The sequence below is a fragment of the Crocuta crocuta genome, unplaced genomic scaffold, assembly GCF_008692635.1.
Source record: "Crocuta crocuta isolate KB4526 unplaced genomic scaffold, BGI_CrCroc_1.0 scaffold52, whole genome shotgun sequence".
Taxonomy (NCBI): domain Eukaryota; kingdom Metazoa; phylum Chordata; class Mammalia; order Carnivora; family Hyaenidae; genus Crocuta; species Crocuta crocuta.
Window position 1 is genome coordinate 2,532,394 of NW_027528617.1, and position 22,995 is coordinate 2,555,388.

Genomic DNA, 22,995 nt, shown 5'->3' on the forward strand with positions numbered 1-22,995 from the left:
CTCTCTCTCTCTCTCTCTCTCTCTCTCTCAAAATAAATAAACTAAGCTAAACTAAAACAAAACAAAACAACAGTTATGTAATAGCCAAAGCAATCGTCAATGTCATGCCCTGTTCCTAAAGAAGTTCTAAAAGGGTCTATTGGACTTTCCTCAGCTATGCCTGTAGTTCCCTTCAGACCAACATCTTCGCTTTAAGCTTCCACAGCCATGTCTGCAGGTGTTTCTTCATCCCTCCAGGATCAGGTGTTTCTTCTGTCTCTACTTATTCATGGCATTCTTTTTTTTTATGGAAATGATAGAGCACCCTGATCTTAGCTCCTGAGTTTAATCATATTAGGCATGTAGGCAGAGACAGTCCACTGGCTTTTTAATGCAATGTGTACTTCAACACCTCTTTTCCTCATTCCCAAATGATTATGTTTCTAAGTAGTTGTTCTCAAGCCAGCTTTTACTTTTTCTAGGTGTATAGATGGTTGAGAGATGTGGGGACAGGGATGTTAGCCAAGAATTCTCTCCCCAGCTGAGGCCCTCTATTTAGCAAGTGCCATGATTTACAGAGCAGATATGTAGACCAGGGGCATAACAGTGCTCTCACAACTGAAATAAATCTATAACTCATAGGTTAGGTATCTGTAGTAACATCTGCTTTGATGCTCTGGAGGGGTGAGATAGAGTAGCAGTTAAGACTAGCTCCAGACTGGGGTGCCTGGGTGGCTGTCAGTTAAGTGCCTGACTTCAGCTCACGTCATGATCTCGTGGTTTGTGAGTTCAAGTCCCATATCGGGCTTGCTGCTGACAGCTCAGAGCCTGGAGCCTGCTTCAGATTCTGTGTTTTTCTCTCTCTGCCCCTCCCTTTCTCATGTTATATCTCTCTTGCTCCCAAAAATAAATAAAACATTTTAAAAAAGACTAGCTCTGGACTAATAAACATAAGTTAAATCTTGGATCTTCCACTCAATAATTGTGCAAGCTTGGAGATCTTCTAAACCTCAACCATGAAATGAGCATAGTAATAGTTTCTTTCTCATAGTATTATTGTGAGTATTAAGGATATAATACATAGGACTGACTGTGCCTGACACACAGTAACCAATAAATGTTAACTATAATTATGAAGCCTCATGTACAAAATAGCAGTAGTTTCTAGGCATAATCTTTAATATACTATAGAATATATAGTACATAGGTTTACAAAAAAAAACTATATATGGAAAATAATGTCATACTTTCTGTGACCTAATAGTGTTTCATTTTAGTTTTTTTTATAGTAACTAATGTTTCCTGTGAGATATTGATATAACATAATGCATAGTATGATCTTTCACTTTTAAGTGCTGCGGCAAGAAACCTGAAGTGGAAAATCTTCCTGGAGATTAGATTTTGCCGCAAACCACAAAATCATTTCATCGAGTAGACATTTAAAAATGAGTCAGAACTCAGTCACTGCGGCATTGCAGGTACACGCATTGCAACCTGCCTTGGGCACGGCTTTCAGGGGAGACAGAGTGAGGTGTCGCAGATTGCAGCCTATGCAGGGAGGGAAGAATGATCGGGTATTAACCAGGTCGTGATACACTTCTAAAGAGTGAGAACATGAATTCCATATGTATGGATTTCAGTCATTCCTTTCAACTCTTCATAAATTATCTCTGTGATTTGTAAATAACATAAGTCATTGTGGTATTTGGGTTAAAAGTGAGGCAATTTAGTCTTGGGTTTTCCATCTTCCCATGTGTAAATCATTTTAACAATATGCAAATAATTCCCCATTTGAGACTCCCAGAGAAAATATTTTCATTTCTATCTCTGTACATCATCACCAGCCATAATAAATAGGTCTGCAAGAGTGTGCCAAGAGCCGTTGCCAAGCACATTCTTCGAGGGAGGGAGGCAGTGTAGCCTACCGGGGACAGGGCTGGATTACGAGCTGTCACAATGGTGTCTCACTTCCTAGTAGGTCAGTGACATCCCTTTTCATGTTACCCCATTCTCTTTAGTCAGATGCTATACCACAAGAAGAATTATAAAGTTACACAAGTGTCTTGGAACTTAACAAATTTTATCGTAGTTATTGGGTTAAGATTCGAGTGTCAGGTTTGCAAGCAAGCCAGAGAGCCAAGTGACTGGTTTCATGTCTGGACCGGCTCTCTTCTGGACGTCCCATGGGGAAAATGCAGCTCTTTCTTCCAGGCTCAGATTTTGAAAGGTGCTGGGGGAAGATGAGGACTTAAAAAACAGCCTCTGTGAAGAGTGCTCATCTATACCAGGGGATTTTAGTCTGGTATTATGTCAGCTGGGTTAAATTTAATCTTGTTTTTCCAAAATCACTGGGATCACAAAATTTGCATTGGCCTAGTCCACACCTGCCAAAAAGTGCTCTCCTGTTTCCCCAAAGCATCCTCGGAGCTTTCTCTTTTTCCCTTGTAATGAGGACAGATGAAACCAAGTGACCCGTATGCAGCATTCTCCCTCACACTCTTCTGAAAACCAAACAGTAAAGGAAAAGAAAGAAGAAAGCCAGTGTCTTTCATTTCTTTTACTATTCTGATCCTGTTTTGGCTCTACATTAGGCTCACTATAAGGTCACGAGCATCTCAAAGCTAAAATGAATGGGTAGCAGTGGATTTGGGGGTTTTATATTCATCTTCAAATGTGGCCAAAGGTTTAAAATAAAGCAGTAACAATTATTTTTATTTTAGTACTTCTTTCACACTCTGTAATACAGCACAACACATTGACTTTAAACAACTCTCTAGAAATACTATGAAGTTGCTACCTTATCCTGTGAATTCAGGGTTTTAAACTCAGTATTGAGGTATTTTGCAACTACAGCTTTTCTTACCTACAGGGTAAAATGTTTTTGTCTTTCTGTCTTTGATATGCTTTTATTTTATCAGTAATTCACTAAAGGTCTTTTCTTTTTCTCACAGTCTGACAGCAACGCAAGCTTCCTCCGTGCCGCCAGAGCAGGCAACCTGGACAAGGTAGTGGAATATCTGAAGGGAGGCATAGACATCAATACCTGCAATCAGGTAAGAGCATGGCTCCATACTCAATGAAAAAACACTCGTTATCTATACATATATTCCAAGAGCCTATGGTTATTTTTTTGTCTTTACTGAATTTAGTCAAATATCAGTGATACAGACTTATTGAAAATCCATTTTGATCCTCTTACTAACTTTTGAAGCCTCAGACATTTGTGACTAGACCTAATTTTGCTGCAAAGTAGATAGATCAAAAATAACAATTGAATGTCAATTTTTGTCTATGAAATGGCTGGGCCTGGGTCAATGGCTGGAGTATTGACCAAGAATGATATTTTACTTCTCCTTTATCATCAAGTAGTTATACAGACTCTGGCTTCTTATCTTCTCTGCCATATATTTTACTCAAAGATAACTGATTGTTAAAATGTGAGATAGAGAAATAAGAGAATAAAATAAAAATCATCCCCCCCCCATTAGTTTTAAAATATGGATTACAATGAGAAGAGTTTGAAACTGTTAGCTTAAGTGTCAAGTGTTTGGGGTATCCATTCATTACATTCATTCAGTTAGGACCCCAGACACTATTATACATTTTGGATATTATTTGGTCCCATGGATGTTGACATTTTTGTGCTATTTTTGACCAAGATTTTTGTGCCATGAATACAGTGTCTAGTAGACTTCAGTGTTCACTGCAGTGTGCTAAATGTTGGTGGTGATTGCGTGCATGTGTGCGTACGGGTGTGTGTGTGTTTGACAGAGCTGTCTGGGAAGTGAATAATCCTGGCTAATTTTAAGTTATCAGAAGGTAAATTTCATTTTTGGATTCTAAATTATCCACAGAATGCCCCTTTCTATCCTGCTTTATATTGAGGCCAGTTATGTTCAACCCATGGTTTCCTAAAATTAGTAAATCTTTCAAACACAATTTTTCAAAAGGTAGCCATGGTGTCTCAAACTTACTATCTTTTCAGACATCTACCTGCTGATTTCCTCATCAATGTGTCAATTCCAATAGTTCTCCTCCTATCATCTCCCTGCCAAACCACCAACCCAGCTCTAGTATAGCACTCCTTCCTTGGTCCATCTTCTACAGCCATATTTGCATTAATTGAATCACCTCATCATCACTTACCATGGTTGCCGTAATAGCTTCCTCAATTAGGTTCTTTCCTCATTCCTGTCCATTTTGGTCGATCTCTACACTCTATGCCTACCCTTATGTTTATAAAGTAAAAAGACAATTATGACATTCCCCCCACTGACTTCCAGCAGCTCCCAGTGCTTAGATTAGTGAGGTGGTTATACCAAAATCACCTGGAGGATTTTGCAAAGATTGCAAGATTTCCCTTGCTCGTCATGAGAGTCACCAGCATAGAAAGCATTGTCACTGATGGCAATATTTCTTAGCCTTTAAAGGAATGCATTTCTTGGCATTCAAAAATGGTAAGAGCCATTTGCTGTTGGGAAAAGCAATATGCCCTTCCCCTGAGCATCTCTAATATTCTTTTGGGTATGACAAGAATTGAAAGACCCTGAATGTTCTTTGTCTGGGCCATTTCTTAGGGTAAGCAACCTTAGGTACCGTCTCCCTCTTGACAAAAAGTCAGCTTAAGTTTTCTTTTTTATTTAAGTTATTTTATTTACTTAATTTTGAGAGAGAGAAACAGAGAGATCACAAGTAGGGAAGGGGCAGAAAAAGAGAGGGAGAGATAGAATCTGTAGCAGCTCCGGGCTCTGAGTGATCAGCACAGAGCCTGACATGGGGCTTGAACCTACAAACCATGATATCATGACCTGAGCCAAAGAGGGACCCTTAACCAACTGAGCCACCCAGGTGCCTCAATATGTTTTCTTTTTATAACAGCTGTGTCCTTCTTTAACATAACCCACGTGTACACAGGCATCTATCATTGATCCCGTGTGTCACTTCTGCGGGATTAGGAAGGGGCATAGGGAACTGACACAAGCAGCATGGTAACACTCAGCTAGGGCTTTTGCTGTGAATCATAAAATCATTTGTCTCTTATCTAGGAAACTCCTATCTTCTGGTAGCATCATGAAAGAGTAGACTTTAACTTTTTAGCTTATATATGAGATAAAATCCTAGCCCTTACATACTAATACTGACCTATGGAATAAAGCCAAATCCCTTTATCCCAATATATAAGGTCTTCATATTCTCTGTCTACATTCCTTTCTTTATCCATCTTATTTTCCATTAAGGTTTTTTTGTTTGATATGTTTCTCATGTTCTTTTGAACAAATAATTTGAACTTTAGGTATAGTAGTTACTCTAAAAGAAAAAGAACATCTAAATTCCCATATGGATATATGAACTTCTTCCAAAAATACCTGTGAGACTAAATACAAAATATTTTTATAATTCTAACATATTGCTTTAGATATTTTAAACTATATGAAATACATTTCCAAATTTTAATATTGATCCATTAAGTTTCTAAATTTGTATTATGCTAGAGAATAGGCAATGAAACTATCATCTCACTTGGGTCAAATTATCATAAATAATGCCCAAAACGGAACTCAAGTAAAATGAAGTTAATTGCAGTCAAACCAAGTGCACTTAACCCAAAATTATAAAAAATATATTAATTGTATGAATGCTCTTAAGGTTTTTTTTTAAGGATTCTTTCTCTTTTTTTAGAAAAATAATCTCTCAGTAGTAAATACCCAGTTTTTATCTGCTCCATAGACCAAACTAACTTCTTGAGTTACCTCAAAAACTTTTTAGTGCCTAAAGTATTTTTCTATAGTGACCACTGTGCAGTAACACATTGCTATAAAATGAAAGAACATTTATTTTTGGAGCTCAGAAACTAAAATTTAGGTTGCCTCTCCACTTTTGTCAGTCATTTCAATTCAGAAAGTGACATTTTTCTCATCTCTAAAACAAGGTAATGATAATACATTCAATCTTATATCACTGGGTTGCAAAGTAAATTAAATTATGAACTAGGAAAGGAATTTTTAAGTTGTACATTATCTAGTTGCATTACTATATACAATTCACCAAGAATCAGAAAAATTAAAATTGACCTCTATACAACATATGAGTCTGAGTCTCCTTAATTACCTGAATTTGCTAGGTAAAAAGTAAGTGTTGTTGTCTGGTGTTGCTCTTTATTATTACTATACAAGAAAGTGCACTAAATAGAGATTAGAGAAATAAAGTGACTAATGTAACTNTATATATATACTATATATATATACTATAATATATATATAGTATTATATATACTATTATTATTATAGTAATAGTTTTATTACTATACAAGAAAGTGCACTAAATAGAGATTAGAGAAATAAAGTGACTAATGTAACTATTTAGTCACTGTGTATCAGGCTTTTTGTTGGGGGCTTTACATGTGATGCTTCATCAATCAGCAGAGACAAATGTTATGAGGTAGGTAGGCATTTGCTGGAATTTACAAATGCAGAAACTGAGCCCACAGGTGGTTAAGTGACATTCCCAGGGTCATACAGATCTGTCTGCCTCCCTTGTACAAGTGTTTTCTACTGCGGGACATTTTCCTGAGAGGTTGGGATCTGCCCTTCAGGTTGTAAATGTGGTTTTCCTTTATCCTGAAGCTCAAATCTTATGTTTGATGTACCACTGTTAGTGTAAAAAGAACTTTATCCATCCTTAAGTTAACATATAGTAGATAAAGAGACTTTTAAATCAAAGACCACTACCAGGATTACTACTAAAACTCGAAATTCAGAATGGAATATAATTTCCAAATACTTAGGAGGGCAAAAGAGGCAACTCTTCAGCCAAAATACTGCTATAGTTTAATATGGAACAGGTCAAAGTTAATAAGGTGTATGAAAGAAGGAAAGAAAAAGCGTCCGTTATTTTGCTTGTAAGCCTGGGTTTCTGGGGAGCATCATGACATGTAACATAGAAACCAGAACTTTCTGTACCCTGCTATATTTCTCAATGAAAGGCAATCTGGGCTGCACCAGCTTTCCAAAAATATCACATGTGTTGGCGTTCTAAGATTCCTTAAACTGAAATTTGGATGAAAATTTTTTTCTTTGTAAAATTTGTCTCATAACTACCAGGAGAATTTTGAAATTTAATCCAAAAATACCATTTGGCTTTTAATTATTTAAAGGATATGAGAAAAAAAATTATAATTTTGGCACAAAACAATTTTCCTTAAAAAAAAACAAAATGACTTCAAGTCTTCATTTTTCTTTTCCAAATGGTTACAAATCTGTTAACTTCTGTTTTCTATAAAAGATTAAACGAGTAATTTATTTATTTTATTATCTGTTGTACACTCAGAAAAGAGAATAAATCTTAGCATTTGCTCCCAAACTGAAACTCACATGTATTTAATATTTTTCCTATTTATTTAGTAATTGTTCACAATCTAATAATGTTATCAACAAGGTTAACATCCAGACATTAAAAACAAACACTGTAACCTTTTCATAAAAAAATTTATGGCCAGACACCTGGGTGGCTCAGTCCGTTAAGCAACCAGCTCGTGATTTTGGCTGAGGTTCTGATCTCATGGTTTATGAATTCCAGCCCTACACTGGGTTCTGTGCTGACAGTGTAGACCTGGCTTGGGATTCTTTGTCTATCCATTTCTCTCTGCCCCTTCACTGCTTGTGCTCGTGCTCACTTGCTCTCTCTCTCACTCTCTCAAAATAAATAAATAAAACCTTTAAAAAATTATAGCCAATTGTAAGTCCATAAAAGGCTCAGAAGATTCAGGACTTTCACACTGCAATGACTTCAAAATAAAGGATATCACTTATCATTTATTGGACATAATCCTAGAGACGACCTTGAAAATTAACAGTTTTTAATGTGTTCCAATTTTCGGTCTTGAACTTTTACTACTGAGGTATAGAGGTGCAAAATTACCAGTTAGATCTTATGCTTCCTTTCTCAAAAACAGAAGACAAGGTCAAAGGAACATTTTCAAAAGAATATTAATGTTCCTAAAATACCAAGCCTTTACCAACAAGAAGGTACACCCAACGATGACTTTATCATCTGCTCACATAGTTATGACTCAGACCACAAAGCGTTTTTGAAAGTCACTTTAAGAATGTAGGTGCTGGAATCCAAATTCTCATTTTGTCTACTTACTAGCTAGGTGACCCTAGAACTAAGTTTTTCTAGCACACAGTTTTCTCAACTGTAAAATAGTGATCCCAACAACACTGGTGCTATACGATTTGTTGTGATATTAAATGAGATGTTTGCAAAATGCCTAGCAGAATACACAGTCAATAAATATTAGCAAATGATAATCCTTATTATAATAATACAGTCTTTTTATATTGATTCTCGACCTAAACTTTAGCCAAAGTTGTGCTGGTTCTCATAGGCAGGACAGATCAAAAAGGTATTTTCGTAGCCTGTTTCATCAAATAGGAAAGATCACATTTAATAGCAATTTCATAACAATTTCTGTTTATTTGGGTTCGATTAAACTGAATTGCGGGGGCGGAACTAAAATCCTTTTTACCAATGCCATTTGATCCATCCAGTCTGGACCTCGCTTTAACACTAATTCTATTAATCTGGTAATCTAGAATTCATCAACAGAGATGAATACTTCAGAATTAAACTGGAATTAATGGAACATGGAATGAACTATATATCCCATTTCCTAACCAGTTAAATGGGGGACAAATCTATCTGCAAACAGTATTGTTAAGTATTTATTATCTGACCTCTCATTTAGAAGAAGCAAAAGGTGCCACATCTATCTGGTTGTGGTTATGTGTTCTTTTGGTTTTGGATTCTGTATTATTCGCTAATTCTCTTCAGTGCATTAATACTGGTCCTTGGTCTACACTATGTAGTATGGATTCAGGTTGGATTTGAATACCATCTGCCCGGTATTTTGAGCCCTTAGAATTTTGAGTTTCAGTGTTGATAGTTGTCCAATGCAAAGTAATTCCAGTAGAGACCTTTCATCAGCCACTTGTCCATCACTCTAAAAAGTTTTGTCTCACAAATTTAGGAAGATGTTTGAAGTGCAACTCTTATTTCATTTAAAAAATGCCAGGGGTAGCTTCATGGAAAGCATTTCTGTGACTGTCTTCTTAAGTACTGGGCTGCAAGGGTTTAGATGAAAACAGAAAATTTTTACTCTGGGAATTCCCTTGAATGCTCTTTTTCCTGTGACTGAAAGACATGGATTTTCATACATAACTCCCAGGTAGCCACTCCACTCTCCTTAATTCATTTCAGATACTGTGATCACATTCTTTCTGCCATTCTGAACTCAGGCTCACCATTTGTTCATCTGTTTATCTATTTGTTTATCTATTTATTCACACAGTAATGTGTGTTTACTATGTGACAGGCACTGTCCTTGGTGTAGTGAAAACAGAGACAAAACCCCTGCTCTCATATAGCTTATAATCTGCAATGAGACAAAAGAGAGATAATCACCAAGCAAAAAAGTAAAATATGTGAGGCACCTGGGTGGCTCAGTTGCCTGAGCATCTGACTTTGGATGGGGTCACGATCTCGTGGTTCGTGAGTTCAAGCCCCATACCGGGCTCACTGCTTTCCGTGCAGAGCCCTCTGTCCCCCTCTCTCTGCCCCTCCCCTGCCTGCGCTCTCTCAAAAATAAACAAATATTTTAAAAAGTAAAATATGTGAAAGGAGAGACTAGTAAATGATAGGGAGGAAAACACAATAGGAGAGAAGGAGTGGAAGGTAAGTACTATGTCATTTTAGATAGGATGGTCAAAAAAATGTCTGAAGAATGTGACCAAGGAAGCCCTGCACTATTTGTAGGGAATATATTTTAGAAGAAGACCTGACAAGTGAGAAAGTCCCAAGGAGGGAGCCTGCCTGGTGTGTTCGAGGGCCAGCAAGAAGGCCAGCGTAGCAGGACTGGTAGATCAGGGGAAGAAAAGTGGGAGGTCGGGGAGAGTCATTCATGACACCAGGTCATATAAGACCTTGTAGGCTATTTTAAGAACTTTGGCTTTAATTCTGAGAGAGAAAAGAAGTGATCGATTAGAGTGTTTTTAGCAGGGAAGTGCCATAGGCTGACTTAAATTTAAATAGTAACCCTCAGACTGAAAACTGAGAAAGGACAGAGGAAGAAACACTTTTGTAATACTTTAGGCAAGAGGAAATGTTCTAGGCGTGGGCAACAGGCAGGAGGGATGGTAAGATGTGGTTGGGTTCTGCATATATTCTGAAGAGAGAGCTGGTAGATTTTTTGATGGAGTTAGTGTAAGATAAGAGCAAAAAAAAGAGGAGTCAGGGATGAATTGGAGTCACAAGGAGAATGATGAGGGTTGAGGATTCATTAACTGAGAGGAGAGAGAAGGTGGGGAAGAATCATCTAGGAGAGTGGGAGGGAGAGTGAGTAATGGTAGCAGAGCATGACTAGAAGGGCAGCATTAAAAGCCTGCTCACAGATCGTGACCAGCTAGCACGTACATGTGTTCTTCTGCAGCCCCAGTCAGGCATGGACTCAGATGGAGAGTTATATATAACCAGGAATGTGGTATAGCTAAGCATGTATCATAAGTGAGAGAAAGGCACAAGAACTGAGGATGCATGCAAAGGAATAAATAAAACGACTCTAAAAGATTATGCATGGGATGCAGCTCCACTGAGTGAGGAGAGAAATAGGCACTGTGAAAAGCTGAACAGACTGTAGGTGTCAGGTGTAGAAGGATTGTTCGAATTGGATCAGTAGATTGGCAAGAGAGTAAATGGTGGTCAAAGGGTCAACGTTTGCAATTGAGATCCATGGGGCACGTTATATTACTGGAATGAGAATAATTCCAGGTCTGGAGTGTGACGATGGATGTGAGGAGATGATGTAGAGAAAAGGAAAACTCCTTGGCTAAGAACTCAGAAACTCTTAAGTCCAGAGTTTTGGAAACATCACTTGCATATATGCTGGAGAAAGTGGCAGTGAACTGGTAGTTAAAAATCCTTAACGATGAAGGATGTGATCTAGAAGATACAGACTGATGACACATGGAGATCTATGAAAAAAGAGGGAAACTAGTTTGGAAAAGCAATGAGGGAGCATGAGCCCAGCTCTGCCAGGGTCCCTGGTTAAGTTGGGGATAAATATCTGTCACTCAGGTAGACTTCAAGGAAGTAGTGGCTGAGGGTTCCATTTAGAGCAAAAAAGTTAAGAGGAATGCTTAGAGAAAAAATGTAGGATGCAGAAATGTTGCTAATAACTACATTAATGTGTTCCAGAGGACTTAGTGTAAGAGGTTCAGGAAATAGGAAGAGACCAGAGTTGGAGTCAGAAAAGGCGATATACAGAGGCACACAGAGGTTGCATCTGGAGGGCTGAGGACTGACCTGGTGACTGTCACAGACAGGGACAAAGGGCATAAGAAGGCTAGTCCATAAGGTTCCAACCAGAGAGTGGTAGCAAGATTGTGGGGGTCATCTGGATAAGATATAGTAGACAGCGGGTGGAGGGAATCTAGCCAGGAGGCTATAGAGTTCTGGAGTCCCACCTTGATTTCTTCTGTTGAAGGTCAACAGAGGGAAGATCTTAATCCACATGTGTGCTCAATACAGGTCTTCAGGTGTGCACTACACACAAACACAGGTGGTGTGTGAGATGAGATGTGGATGCCATTCTTGCTTAGTCATTTTTCTGCCCAGTTATTTCCTTTATGCCATTAAAAATCATCCCAGCTCCTTTGTAGTAGCTGAGTTTTTGCCCACTCATAATCCAACATTCTCTTTCTTGCTGGCCACCATGGTCTTTTCATTCCTTCTGTAGAAGTTTCCCTGTCCTTTCCCACTCCTCACTACCTGCACTGATTTCTCCCTTCTCCTCTCTCTCTCTCTCTCTCTCTCTCTGTTGATGATTATAAAGGAGTAAACTAAATTCTATTATCTCTAGTTTTGTCAAAGCCTTTTCTCTCCTTAAATAAGAAGGAGAGGGAATAAAAAGGAAACCTTGTTTTTAGATGGCAATTTCTTAGAAATGAAGAAAATAGATATGTAGAAGAGAAGTGGCAGTCCATTATTACAAACTGGCTGTCTGCTAAGCTGGGCATGACCAGAAGTGATCTGTCTGTTAATGAACCTGCATATGTACATGTGTACACCTTAATGTAGGCAGTTCTTTTTAGTTTCATACTCAGTTTCTTCTCAGCCCCTTCCTTCAGAAATGAAACATCTTCAAGGTAGGATGGAAGAGTTCAAAATGCAGAAACACAAAACTCATAAGAGTACACTTTGGAGCAGGTAACTCCTGGCTCACCCCTCCCACCACCACCACCAAAAAAAAAAAAAAAAAAAAAAAAGAGGGGGGGGCAAAAAAAGAAANGTGTGCATGTGTCCACATACCTGGGTGGCTTAGTTGGTTGAGTGTTGACTTTGGCTCAAGTCATGATCTCATGGTTCATGAGCTTGAGCCCCTCTTTGGGCTCGCTGCTGTCAGCACGGACCCCAGTTCAGATCCTCTGTCCCCCTCTCTCTGCCCCCCTCTGCCCATGTACTCTTTCTCTCAAAAATGAATAAACATTTTTAAAAAGGGCAAAAAAATATTTTGAAAAACCAACATCAATGAAAAAGGAAAAGTTCTTTGTATGGAGCAGGGTGGGCAGTGGGAACAGTCTGAAATAAAATCCTCTACCTTAGTGGTATGCAAAGTCATTGCTGGGGTGAGTAAAGAATGCTTGGGAAAAACATTTATTAGAGAATTCATGGCATGATGTTTCCTTGAGGAATGAGGAAAGACAGCAGTCATGCCCATGGAAAGTAAAGGAAGGAAGGAGGGAGAGAAAGAAACAATTTATCAAGGAGTTAAGAATATATTTTCACATGCCCAGCAACCACCAGAAGTTTAAAAAGAGATTTGTTATTCGAGTTCCCTTGGAATTAGTAGTTTAGACATCAAACTAGCAATGGTCTCTACCACCTTTCTGAAGTATGGCTGACATACAAAGTTATGTTAATTTCAGATGTACAACATAGTGATTCAACAATTCTATACCCTAAGCGATACTTACTGCAATATGTGTAGGTACATCTGTCTCCATACAATGTTCTTACAATATTATTGACTATATTACCTATGCTGTACTTTTCATTTCCATGGCTTATTTAATTTACAACTAGGAATTTGTACCTCTTTATCCCCTTCAGCTATTTTTCCCATTCTTCTACCTCCTTCCCCCCTGGCAATCACATTTGTTCTTTGTATTTATTAGTCTGTTTCTGTTTGTTTTTGTTGTTTAGATTCCACATATAAGTGAAATCATCCTGATTTGCTTTTCTCTGACTGATTTCAGTTAAGACAGCAAGTTTTAGGTCCATCCATGTTTTCTCAAGGGGCAAGATCTCATTCTTTTTATGGCCGAGTAATATTTCATCGTAACGTGTACTCTACAGCCCCCCTTTCTAAAATGTTTTATTTATTTCTGAGAGAGAGAGAGAGAGAGTGTGTGAGCAGGGGAGGGTCAGAGAGAGAGGAAGACACAGAATCTGAAACAGGCTCCAGGCTCTGAGCTGGCAGTCAGCACAGAGCCTGACGCAGGGCTGGAACCCTAGAACTGTGAGATCATGACTTGAGCCGAAGTCAGACGCTTAGCTGACTGAGCCACCCAGGTGCCCCACTACAACCCTTTTTAACAACACTTTTTAGCAAGACTTTTTGTGTTTCTCTAAAGGGGCACTAGATTATTTTTAACTGTTTGCATCCACAATTAACAATTTAGCAATACGCCTAAAGTCCCATAAACTGGGAACTTGGAACATTAGCAACACAGGAAAATTAAGAGGTTTAAAAAGAAAGGTTCATAAAACATACCAATATAAATATGGCTAAAATTCAACCTAAGGGGAATAGAGGCTAGCACTGACTTATGTGACCCATGACAAAGAATGATTATAAATTAGAATGTAGGCTTCAGTGTTATTGGTTAGTGAAAAGGGCACTCTGTTGGAAGACTAAGAGACCCAGGATTGGCACATAGTAAGAAAACAATTAATATTTGATAAATAAATAATTGAATGAACACAGACATTTGGCCAGTCACTTAAACTAGCCTGCGTCTCAAATTATCCATTTTTAAAGTGAGAAAAAATAATATCTGTGATATTAAATAATAGTTCCCTTTGGCGTGCCTTGGTGGTTCAGTTGGTTAAGTGTCTGACTCTTGGTTTTGACTCAGGTCAAAACCTGACTCTTGGTTTGACTCAGGTCTCACAGTTTATGAGTTCAAGCCCTGTGTCAGGCTCTGTGCTGATAGTGCAGAGCCTGCTTGGGATCCTCCCTCTCCCTCTCCCTCTCTCTCTGTCCCTCCCCTACCTGTGCACGTGCTCTCTCTCTCTCTCTCTCTCTCTCAAAATAAATAAATAAGGCTAAAAAAAATAGTACCTCTATTGCATGTCTAGAATATGCTTATCACTGTACTGTATACTGTATAATCTTCTCAACATCCTTCCCTGTCTCAAAGGGAGACCACTCAGTGCTCAGATTCCACATGTGAAAACCCACTGTGTTGTGCACACTCAGGAGACCAAAGTATGGTTCTGACAGTTGCAGTTAGATAGGATTTAATTAAGATGTGTGGCCATGATTGATGATTTCACTCAAACTAGAGTAGCTGGATGAACAGGTTTGGGGAAAGTACTAACAAGTTTATTCCTTCCAACTTAACCAAAATTGTCATTATTTCTTTCAGATAACTTGTAATTTTGTGTAATACGTAGGAAGGTCCTGGTCATGCCTCCTCAAACATCTATTATGCTTTCTAGATGGAAAGACCCGTTTTGTCAGGTTATGTTTACAAACCATCTCTTCAGGCAGTATTTCCTCTGTGTAGAGAGAAGAGATCTTTTTTAGAACTCTGAGAATACATCCATATGCTTTAGTTTGAGAAATACTGCATTTAAATTTGGGTGTTCCCTTTCGTGATCACTTGGAATCAACTGACAGTCATAAACATGACCAAGAAATTACTAGATGATATTTAATTAAATATCCTCAGAATCCTGAAATCCTTAAGAACACATCAAGGGATTTCAGACTGAGAAAAGACCCTTTAGATTAAGTGCTTCTCTCAGGATCAAATTTCCTCTTATGCATGTTAATGTTAACCAACTTTAGCCTCAGAGAGTGAACTTTCCTGATTGTGTTTCCAAAGGCTATAAATCGATCTGTATGTACCTGACTTGCCCATGCACTGACTACATTTACTGACAAATGTAGACTAACTGGATGAATTAAGCAGACCTCTATTTACCTCCATATGGTACATACTGTTCATTAGCTCACCCACTGTACGAACATTTTTAAAGTATCCTTTTTCTTCTACTAGTACTATTTTGAGTGTAGAGCTTACAAAAGTGAATAGGATTTGATTCTTGCCCATGCTAAGCCTTGTCAGGAAGATAAACAGAGAACACAAATACACTTGTAAAAAGAACCAAATATTGTGATTGCTCAGAGGATAAACTAAGACAACTTGTGCGTCTTAGACAAACCTGAAATTGACACTAGATGCAATTTGTAGGAATCATTTGATGGAAAGCAGAGTAATGGTGTGATACTTGGAAGACTCATAAAGCCAACTTTTATTTTTTGATGGCTCCTTCCTCACTCTCTCCATATTCTTTTAGATCCAGCATGCCAAATTTGACTCATTTTTAATTAAAATTGTTAAAAAAAATGGGGAGAAAATTAGAAGACATTGTAATTCTAAGAACTACATTGCTAGACTTTTATATGGGTACCTTCAAATGTAGACTTGGTCCCTAGCACAGTTTGGCATACAACAAATGTTCGGTAAATGTTTCAATATGTGAGTAATTGACACTCGTTACTTCACATTGAATTTAAGCTTTCTCTAGTCTATATTAAATTTAAACTTTGCACCATGTTTTTATCTGAGTTTAATATTTTGTACAAACCCGTTTCTTCACTTGTGCCTCATTAGGAGTGGGAGCATGGGGAGGGCCTGGCTGGCTCAGTTGATAGAGCATGTGGCTCTTAATCCAGGTTGTAAATTCAAGCCCCACATTAAGTGTAGAGATTACTTAAAAATAGAAAATCTAAAGAAAAAAGAAGTAGGAAGGTAGGTTACATTCTGGAATTTGCTATGGAACTTTTTTGTGCTCTGTTCTCCCTTCTTGCTTTCCTTCCCTCTGAGATCCTGCCACTCTTTCCTTCTTTTGCTTCAGTCTCATCCTCGAGCCCTGGAGGCACCTGCACTCCTGGCTACAGCACTAAGGAGTTCTTCCATTTCATTTAAAAAAAAAAAAGTTACAGATTGATTCTGATACACACTCCTCCTTGCTTACCAATCTTGATAAATTCTATGTTGGAAGGAGAAAATCCAGATTTTTAAAGAAATGTTTGTTTATTTTTGAGAGAGAGAGAGAGAGAGAGAGAGCGAGCAAATGGGGGAAGGGGCAGATAAGGAAGACAGAGGATCTGAAGTGGGCTCTGTGCTGACAGCAGACAGCCTGATGTGGGGCTCCAACTCACAAACCACAAGATCATGACCTGAGCCAAAGCCCAATGCTTAACCAACTGAGCCACCCAGGTGCCCTGGAAATGCTCTCTTTTAAAATGAGTTGATTGAAATATTAAATGAGTCAGTGATAAATCTACAAAGACAAGGTTTATTCTCTTGTATATTTGCTTTAAAATCTTCTGGAAATTATACTCTCATTACTTTTTGTTTGATCTAAGAACCACAGAATTTTATTAGTAAGAAACTTAAGGGATCAGCCAATCTTAACCCTTACCTTCATTTTTACCTTAAATAAAAGCTAGCTAAGCTTCACATAGATATGAAAATAATATTTTAGAATGCATTATAGAATTCCTTTCTAATTTGACACATTTGGACAATTTATGTCTAAAAGGAGATTTCTTTTTAACTACTAACTTATGAGAGACTGAGATACTTAACTATTCCACAAAATACCAAATAGAATTAATGAGAAATTGATGTCTAAAGAGAGCTAAATAGGATTATAATGCAGGGTCTATAGATTTTTTTTTTTTAATTCTAGGGGTTAAGAGTATAGTTTCTGAGCTAAAATCACCAGTTAGTTCATAACTCATAATGTTCAATTTAAGATTGAGTTAATGCAATTAAAAGCTTAGAACCAAGCCTGACACTTAAGAATGTTATATGTTTTAGCTGTTTAAATAATTTGCTGCTGACTTTTAAAGTTAATATTTAAATCTCTTTAAACCGTGACTATTATAATAAGTAGCTCAAATAATATTCTTTCTTTGAGCTTCATATAATGGTTTGCTTTAGTACATGTTAAGTCAAATATGAAGGAAATAGTGTATCTATTATTTCTCATAAAAATTGACCAAAGAATGAGACCATGTGAAAGCAACATTTAAATTAGGAGAGTTAAAGCTTTCTGTCATAAAATAGCAGCTCTTTGAATTATTGTAAAGAACAACTACTAATGGGTCAGGTTTCCATCTTTCCTAAGTTTCATTAGAATTGAAAATACATTTTTTAAAGTTTTTATTTTTTTTAATTTTTAAAATTTATTTTTTATTTTGAGAGACAGAGAATGAGTGTGAATTGGGGAGAGTGTTACGGGGAGAGAGAACAGGAACCCCAAGCAGGCTCCATGCTCAGTGCAGAGTCAACATGGAGCTCGAGCCTACAGCCCTGGGATTATGACCCTGAGATCATGACCTGAGCCAACCAGAGTTAGACACTCAACCAGCTGAGCCACCTAGGCACCCATAAAGATTCTATTTTTAAATAGTCTCTACACCCAAAGCAGAGCTCCAGCTCACAACCCCAGCATCAAGAGTCACATGCCCTACAGACTGAGCCAGCCAGACATCCCAAAATTGAAAATATTCTTTAAAGTAAATAATTTCTGCATAAATTAATAATTTCCCTAGTCCAGGTAAACATTATACATTAGATTCAAAAATGCTCAATTCAACTTGCATTTAACCAAATATCAGTGATTGAAAGCAGGAGTTAGGAGTATATGAATTTCTTACTTTTTGCACCAAACCAGGAAATCATAATATTTTACATTTGTATATTACTTTATAGATTCAAAATAGCATAAACATGCATCATTTTATGTTTTTTTAAAGTATAACTATCTGAAGAAGGCAGAGTGGGAAATTTTTCTGTTTTACTAAGAAGAAACTTTAAATGGTGTTGTTGGAAATAGCGACAAGCTAGGAAGCCAGGTTTTGTGTTGCCTCCACATCACCACACCTCCTCTCACAGCCCCGGATGTGCATGCAGTTCCGCAGTGACTTAGCGGATGTTCTCAAAGTGAAGAGCTCTTCTTTGTCCCGTCATCGTTTTTCATGTTTACATCTCAACACTCATCTAAAATAAGTATTATTGAGTTCAGAAATTCAAATAAGCATACTATAAAAACCACTCCTCTCTTGGCATGGTCTTTGTGAACTTTAGCTTTGACCGGAAAGGACAGCTGCTTTTCCCAACATGCTCTGGTGTCTTACTTAAACCTCCTTAGTTTTTTTTTTTTTTTTCCAGTCCAGAACATGCATGTGCACACAGTCTCTCTCTAAAACACACATGTGTGTGCATGTATGTGTGTGTATTGTTGAAAATTTCACCCCCCCCAAGAAAACCCAAAACAAAATCAGCACTTGCTCATACACAGTGCACTGTTTCTCTTTATTCCACTTTATATTTGAAAATGTTGATTGACAGTCCATTCACTAGATTTTTAAAATTTTATTTATTTATTTATTTATTTATTTTAATATAATTTATTGTCAAGTTAGCTAACATACAGTTTATACAGTGTATTCTTGGTTTTGAGAGTAGATTCCCATGATTCATCGTTTACATACAAACGCTTACATACACCCAGTGCTCATCCCAACAAGTGCCCTCCTCAAAACCCATCACTCATTTCCCCTCACGCCACCCCCCAAAGAACCCTCAGTTTGTTCTCTGTATTTAAGAATCTCTTATGGTTTGCCTCTCTCTCTGTTTGAAACTATTTTTTCTCCTTTCCTTCCTTCGTGGTCTTCTGTTAAGTTTCTCAAGTACCACATATGAGTGAAAACATATGACATCTGTCTTTCTCTGACTGACTTATTTCACTTAGCATAATGCTGTCCAGTTCCACCCATGTTGTTGCACATGGCAGAATTTAATTCTTTCTCATTGCCAACTAGTATTCCATTGTATATATAAACCACATCTTCTTTATCCATTCATCAGTAACAGATTTTATAACCCACCTATGCATCCTGACCTACAGTTTGAAACTTGGATTTTTAACTTTAAAAACATAAATTGGTAAATCAGATTAGGTTTGGACTTTTGTACTTCCTCTTTTTAGTGATGAGGATCTTGAGACAAATTACTTGATTTCTGAGAAGTTTAGTTTCCTTCTCTGTAAAATATAATATGTGATGTAATATATGTAAAATATAAACTATAATAACGATATCTATGTCATTCAGTTTCTTATTCTTTGATTCATCAAGTATTTATTTCTCAGCCCCATGACTTCTTCATCCTTCTTGATCTTGGTAAGATTTTGAAGAATTTTCACAACTCTTTCTTCTTTCAGGCCAACTCATCATCATATTTAATGTCATTCTCTATATCTTGGGGATTATATGGTAGAAATATTTGATGGGGCTAGACAGGGGAGAAACAAGGGAATGGCCAAAAAGGTAGTTATTAGCCAGAAGCACTACGGACATCTGAGTGGCCCTGCATCATAAGATGATCCTTAGATGAAATGGATATCTGGAAGTGGACTATACAAGTGATAGTTTCAGAGCGTTCTTATTCTAAACATTTTCCCATGAAAAGATCAATGATCTACCAAATTCCAAGCCTCTTTGTAAATTAAGAAATACCTTACTAAAAATTCATCATTTGGGGATTACAAAGAAAGCCTTGAAGATTTGAGAGTAACTCACTAATAAAACAAGTTTCCTCTTGGGTCACCCATAGTTTGATTTACTTTATTAGGTCAAAAACCTTTGAAGACCAGCCAAAGACATGGTAAATTGTATCTGACACATTGTTTGCTTTGCTATTCCTGATCTTCCTTAAAACTGAATGAAGCTAATTCCATCACAGTGAGTTCTCTTAGTTTAGGGCAGCTCCCATGGAAGAGATGGGAAAGGTGCAACTAGATTATGGCTGGGTGTAAGCAGTGAAAATTAGATTGGGAATATATAAACAGGTTATTTTTGTTACGAGTTTGATTTTTCACCATGTGTAGGTAATTTCTTTTGCTAATGTCACTTATGCCAATGGAAGTATGAAACTATAAATCATACTCATGATTATCATATCTCTGGATGTGGGCATTGTAGTTCCTTCTGAAAAGAACTCCTGGTTTAAGGCATCTCTGACATAGGATCTCCACTCAGAGTGGGGGTGAATTGGAGATTGGGGGTCAAGTTTCACTTTCTTTTCTGTTAATGCCCTTTGATTGCCCGATTTGCTATCCCTTTCCCTTCTAATATTTTTCAAGAATTCATATATTTCAGTTGCCCCCTTCCAAATATTTACATGATAGTAGAATTAAGGAAGTTATGGAAGTTAGTCGTACTTTTCTGATAAGCCTAAGACAGAATGGAGTACCCTTAACTCAACATGCAAGATTTGCAAAATGGAGAAGCCAGGGATTTGAAAAGAATCACAGACAAGTACATACTTGTGCAGAGGTGGTGTGTAACTAATAAATATTTTGGGGCTCTTTGGGGACAGAAAATACATCACATGTCCTTTGTTTCTCCCTTAGAACATAGCTCCTAGAGATGGGCACTTGGTGGGTAGCTGGCACATACTTGCTGACTAACTGATACCTTCCTAAGTATTGATGCAAAACAGTTTAATGGATTTTCATGTAAAAATCTAACCTTTATGTACTAGCTGTATCTTCTTGAATCTTTTCCTTAACTTTTCCAGATGGACTACTTTATATCTTATCTGTGAGTGCCAAAAATGTAACTAACGCTTGAATGGCTCCGTACAGAGTTTTATTGGCTATCTCTTCTATCTGGAGTTTCATGCACTGGTTTTATATGATCATATAAAAGCAGTCAATGGGCAAAATATTTCATAAAACCAACAAGAGAAATGGTGACTACAGCTTATTGTAAAATCTGATTGTAAACAAAATGTTATAATATTGCTTTATAAAAATTTAATAGAACAAAAAATCTGACCTTCGACTGATTAGTTTGCACACAGCAAGTTTTTTAAAATTTTTCTTAATTTGCACAAAGCAGCATTAAGACCTTATTATTTTTTAAAACCATTTGGTGTGTTTTGTCATTTTAATGATATTATATAGAAAAATATCATTCCAAAAGTTGTAGAATCAAAGGTGAGACCTTGCCTGGGACATACAGAACTATAAGCCCTTGCTCACAATAAGAGATGAATGAATATTTGTTGATTATTTCAAAAGACTCAAATTCATATTGTTTTATCAACATTAATTTACTTTAAGTATCAATAGTAGCTTGCTGTGGTTGCTTCCCATTCAGTATGTGGCCACAACATTAACCGTAGGGTTAGCCCTAGGACTCCCGAGTGCAGGGGGGCCGGTAGTGATGGCCCTGGCACAGGCATCACGGATAAGAGCAGCAAGGAATGCCTGAAGTAATGGAGGTGGGGATTTGAGCAGGAAGTTCTGAGGCCTCTGGTAACCAGAAATCCCTGCTATGCTTGCTGCACCCAAGGTCCCCAGGGTAGAACCGCTGCAGGTCTCCATAGCTCCTTTGATTTGTCCAATTATTGCAGCCAAAACATTCCAGCAGGTCCAACCGACTCTTGGACTCATGGAGTCCTCCCATGGTCCACTTAGCTTTGGCCCTGGTGATTGGAATCATCTGGGCAGTCTAGAGGCTCAGAAAGCCCTGTTCTTATCTATGCCATGCAGCTGTGCTCTCCCAGAGGACCCCTATCCTGCGACTGGCTTCATTTCCCAAGTACCGCAGAGAGCAGATTATGATCTTTCCTCTGTAGCAGGTGGCCACTCTGCCTCTGGCTCTTGTAGGGCCCCTATTGTGCTGTCCTGAATGGCTGGCCCAATTCAGAGCAGCCTCTATGGGTGCTCTGAGGCCTCCCCTGGAAGGGCCAGCAACACCCCGAGAACTGGGCTTGGGCCTGGCATTGGCCTGAAAGAGAAGGAAGAGGCGGCGGCAGCAGCGGATGGGCTAGAGAAGACTAGTGCATTGGTGGCTGTGTAACAGAAGGCGCCCCAGCTGTCGCAGTCACCGGGCTCAGCCTACCAGCGTGGCCCTCTCCCTGCCTTTGCCTGAGCTCTGCCCCCAGCCCCTCCCACTGGAAGCGGTGTGAGAGGGAAGCCTACCGCCAGCACAGTGCGTATTTGGACTTTCGTCCCTGAGTCTATGGACCCGGCCGCTTTGCCTTGACCTTATGACTTTGGAGGTCCCAGAGCCCCTGGGTAAGGATGAGAAGGAAGGAAAGCCAGGGGAATAAAAACACTGCATTTGTTCAGCTCCCGGGAGTCCCGCAGCCTGCTGGAGTGGGATGCAGATGACTTCCACATCTTGTGTAGGGATATAGGCAGTGAGGGGAACCATGACATCTTGGCACGAAGCTTCAGCCACTTCCCAATGTTTTTTAAGGCTAAGGTGATCTGCGACAAGTCTGAGGCAAGACCGAGGGTTCATCAGCTCTTAAGGATCCCAACAATTATGCACAGATTGTGCACATCAGGCATGAGATGAATGGGAAGTAGGTGAGCTCATCCACTCCCTGCTGACCCTACACACCTCCCTTATCAAGGGTGGAAGGACCAGCAGCTGGATGTGGTGCAAGAAGCAGAAGGAGAAGAAATCAGACCTAAGATTGAGTCTGTGGCCAGGCACCTTCCCCTCCTTCCTAGGGACTGGCTCCTCCCCACGTTTCTCTTTAGAAAACCCTCGACAATTCACCCACACATTCTCCTCCAAACCAGTTTCAATAAAATTTACATTCATTAAAAACAAAGGATTTAAAACAATGGCAC

The 22,995-nt window shown here is 38.4% G+C and overlaps 1 protein-coding gene and 1 pseudogene across 1 annotated transcript in view; both read left to right on the forward strand.

Annotated features, from left to right (window-relative positions):
* The window catches only part of ANK2 (ankyrin 2), a 221,727-nt gene that overhangs the window by 26,573 nt on the left and 172,159 nt on the right, over positions 1 to 22,995 (forward strand). The window contains exon 2 of the mRNA XM_077754996.1: positions 2,931 to 3,032. Within this exon, the coding sequence (XP_077611122.1) occupies positions 2,931 to 3,032 (102 nt within the window). The remainder of the gene's footprint in view (positions 1 to 2,930; positions 3,033 to 22,995) is intronic.
* LOC144224155 (RNA-binding protein 42 pseudogene) lies at positions 10,728 to 22,725 on the forward strand (annotated as a pseudogene).